The sequence below is a fragment of the Diplotaxodon limnothrissa genome, linkage group LG13 (assembly GCF_057381915.1).
Source record: "Diplotaxodon limnothrissa isolate DT_005_m linkage group LG13, D_limnothrissa_male_GT1.1, whole genome shotgun sequence".
Classification (NCBI taxonomy): domain Eukaryota; kingdom Metazoa; phylum Chordata; class Actinopteri; order Cichliformes; family Cichlidae; genus Diplotaxodon; species Diplotaxodon limnothrissa.
Window position 1 is genome coordinate 17,810,102 of NC_140608.1, and position 4,952 is coordinate 17,815,053.

A 4,952-nucleotide genomic window follows, 5' to 3' on the forward strand; every position below is an offset into this window, starting at 1 on the left:
ATAAAGAAGGTCAAACTGCTTTATTCATAACGCTGTCATCCTGTGGGCCTCAATGATATGGCCGCTTTCAGCCAATCTGCAACAAGTCTGCGAAGATCAAAGAGGAGATGAGCCAACCACCTCTCCTCCAAACACCCATCCTCAGCTGGAGCTTCTCTTTAGCCTTTATATGCAGGAGCTGTGAGTGACGTTCAGCTTCCTCGGACAGAAGTTGTTTTTCCAATTGCACAAGGAGACGAAAGAGATTCTGGAGCAGCTTTAAGGTTCTTCAGTAAGCTACGTGTTTCAGCCCTGGAGGTACTGGACAGAATGGCGACAGGCGCTGGCGAGTGTCCGAGCAAGGCCGTTCAGTACCGGGTAGATCACCTCCTCAGTGCGGTGGAGAGTGAGCTGCAGGCCGGGAGCGAGAAGGGTGACCCCACGGAGAGGGAGCTGAAAGTGTCCTTGGATGAGAGCGAGCTGTGGCAAACGTTTAAAAACCTCACAAATGAAATGATAGTTACAAAGAATGGCAGGTGAGCGCATGGACGGATAGACTGATGTAAAACACAGTTCTAAGTTTCTTCCGTTTTTTAAAATGTGTGACTTTTTTTTTTAAGGCGCATGTTTCCGGTGCTGAAAGTGAGCGTGTCTGGACTGGACCCGAACGCCATGTATTCCTTTTTGCTGGATTTCGCGTCTGCAGACAACCACAGGTGGAAATACGTCAACGGAGAGTGGGTGCCTGGTGGAAAACCCGAACCTCAAACTCCCAGCTGTGTGTACATCCACCCAGACTCCCCAAACTTCGGCGCGCACTGGATGAAGGCTCCCGTCTCGTTTAGTAAAGTCAAACTCACAAATAAGCTCAACGGAGGAGGTCAGGTAAGTGCAAGGCAAGTTCGTGCCGTGTTTTTAAAATGAAATACACAATGAAAATGCGTTTCAGAGACACAACATAGCTACATCTGCGTTGTCGTTTTTCCAGATCATGTTAAATTCTTTGCACAAGTATGAGCCACGCATTCATATAGTTCGGGTTGGAGGCCCACGGAGGATGATCACCAGCCACTCTTTCCCAGAGACACAGTTTATTGCAGTAACGGCGTACCAAAATGAAGAGGTAGGCAATGCACCGATTTGTGTGTGTGTGTGTGTGTGTGTGTGTGTGTGTGTGTGTGTGTGTGTGTGTGTGTGTGTGTGTGTGTGTGTGTGTGTGTTTTAGAATAAAATGAGTTTAGCAAGAAATATGGTTAACAGAAATAGAATACAAATAAAGTTTAATGTGTGCGTAATTTACGCACAGCTTTTGCGCACGATTTAGTTTATTCGGGGTTTTTTAATTTGGGGTTTTGATTTTGCTCGTTTGTTTGTTTAATTTTAACAAACCATATCCACGTTATTTATACATTTTTTTTTTTAATATTTGGATTTTAGATAACTGCCCTGAAAATAAAGTACAACCCTTTTGCCAAGGCCTTTCTAGACGCAAAGGAGAGGTAAGGATACATGTGAAGTTTAAATTTTGCATTAAAGCGTGTGAAAGGGTTTTCTCAAACAACACAATCAGTAGAAATAAACCAGTCTTCATTCTCGCAGGACTGATAATAAAGACATACGAGAAGATGCCAGTGAAAACCAGCAATCTGGTTACTCTCAGTGTAAGTATATCTTCTTTTTTCTTTCTTTTTTCATTGTAATAAGCAAGTGGTGCTAATCTTTTCCTTTATTTTCTCCTCTCATGGAGACAGTGGGTAGCTGGTTTATTCCAGGGGCAGCTCCTCTCTGCCCTTCAGCCAGTCCTCACAGCCAGTTTGGGAGTCCAATCTCCCTCTCGCCATCCCATGGTTGCGAGCGCTACTCAACTCTGAGGACCCACCGCTCTGCCCCTTACTCCAGCCCGTATACCCATCGGACCAACTCACCCAGTGAGTATCTCTCTCCACCAGTTACCTTTTTATAGAATCACACCACTTCCTTCCCCAACTATTAACAAGAAACTCAAACAAACGTTACTGAGCTGGGAATGTTTTGCATTCCTTTGGCTTTTGTGCGAGCGGAGCCTAAGAGCTGTAAACAGCGTGGCTTTGCACAAGGATGTATGAGATTCACCCCTGTCACTGTCAGGGGGACTAGTCCTGAAACATACAGACAAAACAAAAGGTGATAAACTTTATAATAAAGATATATAATTTGACTTTTGACAGATATATCCAAAACCACTGAACACAGATGTCTTTGTGTTGCAGCCAGTTTCTCAGACAACTCTTCAACCTGTCTGTCGATGCTTTCAAGCCATGATAACTGGTCCAGTCTTCAGATGCCAACACACTCGAGCATGATTCCCATGGCCCATAACTCCACCTCTGGTACCAGTTCTAGGTTTGTGCTGTTTTCTTTTGCTTATTTTTCTGACTCTAGTCAGAAATGATAGGATAATCACAAAAGACAATGAAAATTCAGTCCTTGGATGTGCAAGATCACAAATCTTCTCTCAATTATTATCTTTTTTAGTCCAGTATTAGTAAAGCATTAGGAGGAACAAGAGTTTGGTTCACGTTTGGTCAAAATGATAATTTAAACATACAAATAATTATACAAGATGCAAATAGTGCATTAATAATACTGGCGAGAAAGGAAAAACACATATATAAGGCAAAGATTTCAGCTAAACTAGATTATAAATCAGTTATTTGTAGCAAAGGTCCATTTTTATGCATTTTGAAATAGATCATGTACAAAAAGAATTACGTCATTAGAAGTTAAAATACTTAAACTGACTCTAACAAGCTTTAAAGAGTGTGAGGCACTGACTTGAGATTGTTTGTTTGTTCTCACAAACAACCGTTAGATACAAAATCCATACAAAAAGTAGCATCATCAGAGACGCTGAATAGCTCTCCTTCATTTCTCTCAAATTTAGCTTTTCATTTTGTCTTTTTCACTTTGCAAAAACTTAATGATCTTTATGTATTTAAACTAAAAAACACATTGAACAAATACAACACATTTAAAAAAAAACAAAAAAACTTTATCGATGCCATGTCTGAACATTTGAATGAGAAGCACTTTTAAAACATCCAAAGAAGAGACGAATGAGAAGTTTTCTGTCCATCTCTGTCCAGTCAGTACACCAGCCTGTGGTCTGTGAGCAACTCGTCACTCACTCCGGTGTCCCACAATGGGGGGATAAACAACTGTCTGAGCTCCCAGTTTCTTCGAGGGTCCAGCAGCCACTATCCCACCCTGTCTCATTCAGCAACAGTGCCCTCCTCTGGCTCTCCCATGTACGACAACAGCACGGCCACAGAAGTGCATGATACGGCTCAGTATGACCTCTCGCCACTTGGCCGACTGCCATCCGCCTGGACCCCAGTTACGCCTCCGTCCCTGTGATGAAAAATTCTCTTCAAGCTGAGAGAAAAAGAGAGAGATCGCCATGAAACGTTGACCTCGTGCTTTACCTGATGTTGGTTTGAAAGGTGAAATTAGTTCTCAAAAACACAATTTGGTCCTTTAAACATCACTGATAATGTTCGGTCAGTTTCTAAGACATTTAAACTGGTGCTAATGAAAAGCAGCAAAGGCTTAAATTCAGCCTTCAGAGGACTACTGAAATAGCTGGGGGGGATTTTCTTTTGGTTTACTTTTGCTTGAATTCATTCAAAGTATTTATTCAAAAAAGCAGGAATTTTAAAATGTTAATCTGCTTACATTAAGCATAACTTGCATAACATTCACTGCAGTAAGCAACAAAGATGTACAGTTGAAAAATGTTAAATCGCTAATACATTGTTTATAGTGTAAATGAGAAAGGAATCCAGCAAACTGTAAATAGCTAAATGAGGGTTTTTCAAGGTTTTTAAATGAAAAGTGGAATCCATTGTCAATATTCTGCAATCTGACATTAAAGATCATGTTTCTCATATCGTCTCTTTTACATTCTCCCATTGTCCTTTCATTGTCTGTGTGGTTTTAATCATTTAGTCATATTGATTCAACAATAAAAATAAGGGACAAAAGGTTTACTGATTTTTTTTAAGCTGAAACATTTCATTAGGATTGAGCTATTTTATTTTAAATCATTTAACTTTATTTACTTGTGTACACTATTCACACTGACTTCAGCATGTGCAGTATGTCTTTCTGCTTCTTGTTCCAATGAGCAAAGAAGAATAATTTTACACATAATTGTGTCTGCACTTTGAAAAAGTTTTCACAGGACTCTCTGCAGTCCTGTAAAAAAATATAAGTCCACCTCATGCTTCAATAGCTAGCAGAAGCACCTTTAGCAACAACTTGAAGTAGGGTCAAGTTCTGGGTGAATTTGTCAGTCTCTCGCATCATTGTGGAGGAATTATAGCTCACTCTTCTTTATGACCAACAAGCACAAATTATTAACCCTACACTGCCGCCGTGTCCATCCAAGGACATTGTTGCAGAAGATTTGTGGTTTGTTCAGCTGCAACTTTGCAAACCTTTAGATAGAGATGTTTACTCCTGTCAACCCTTCCAAACAAGTCATACTGGTTCAGTCTTTTTCTAATTGTACTGTTGTAAAACGTAACATGTGACATGTGAACTGGGGCCCGTAGAGTCCGGGACGCAGCTGTCGCCTAGTCTGACCTTTGGGTGAATTTGCTGGGATTTGCTGGGACAAACTGCCAAAACTTCTGCTTTTATAGAGGTGGTCACGCTTCCTGATGATCAATTAAAGTACATATAATCAGCAGGGCTTTAATTCCTATGGAAGCAGTAAGGGTGTGCTTAGTTTTTCATAGACCTGTAGGATCCTTGAAAACTTTCCTTTTCACATGACTGTACGTAGATTTGAGGAAGGCAAGCTAAACCACTGGAGGCTGAAGTGCTTGAGTGTGAACGTCAGGGTGACAAATCTCAGAGAACCACACAGCTTTTGTGCTCACACCCCGTTTCCTTTTATATCTCTCTGGGACGTTTTCTTGGACTGTGTC

General features: G+C 41.0%; 1 protein-coding gene across 1 annotated transcript; it reads left to right on the forward strand.

Annotated features, from left to right (window-relative positions):
- The first annotated feature begins 297 nt into the window (after positions 1 to 297).
- On the forward strand, positions 298 to 3,375 carry tbxtb (T-box transcription factor Tb). The gene is made up of 8 exons (XM_085369411.1): positions 298 to 515; positions 600 to 864; positions 968 to 1,102; positions 1,417 to 1,478; positions 1,579 to 1,640; positions 1,731 to 1,907; positions 2,229 to 2,361; positions 3,105 to 3,375. The coding sequence occupies exons 1-8, from the start codon at positions 310 to 312 to the stop codon at positions 3,373 to 3,375; spliced, it is 1,311 nt and encodes a 436-aa protein (XP_085225537.1). The 5' UTR covers positions 298 to 309.
- Positions 3,376 to 4,952: the final 1,577 nt, after the last annotated feature.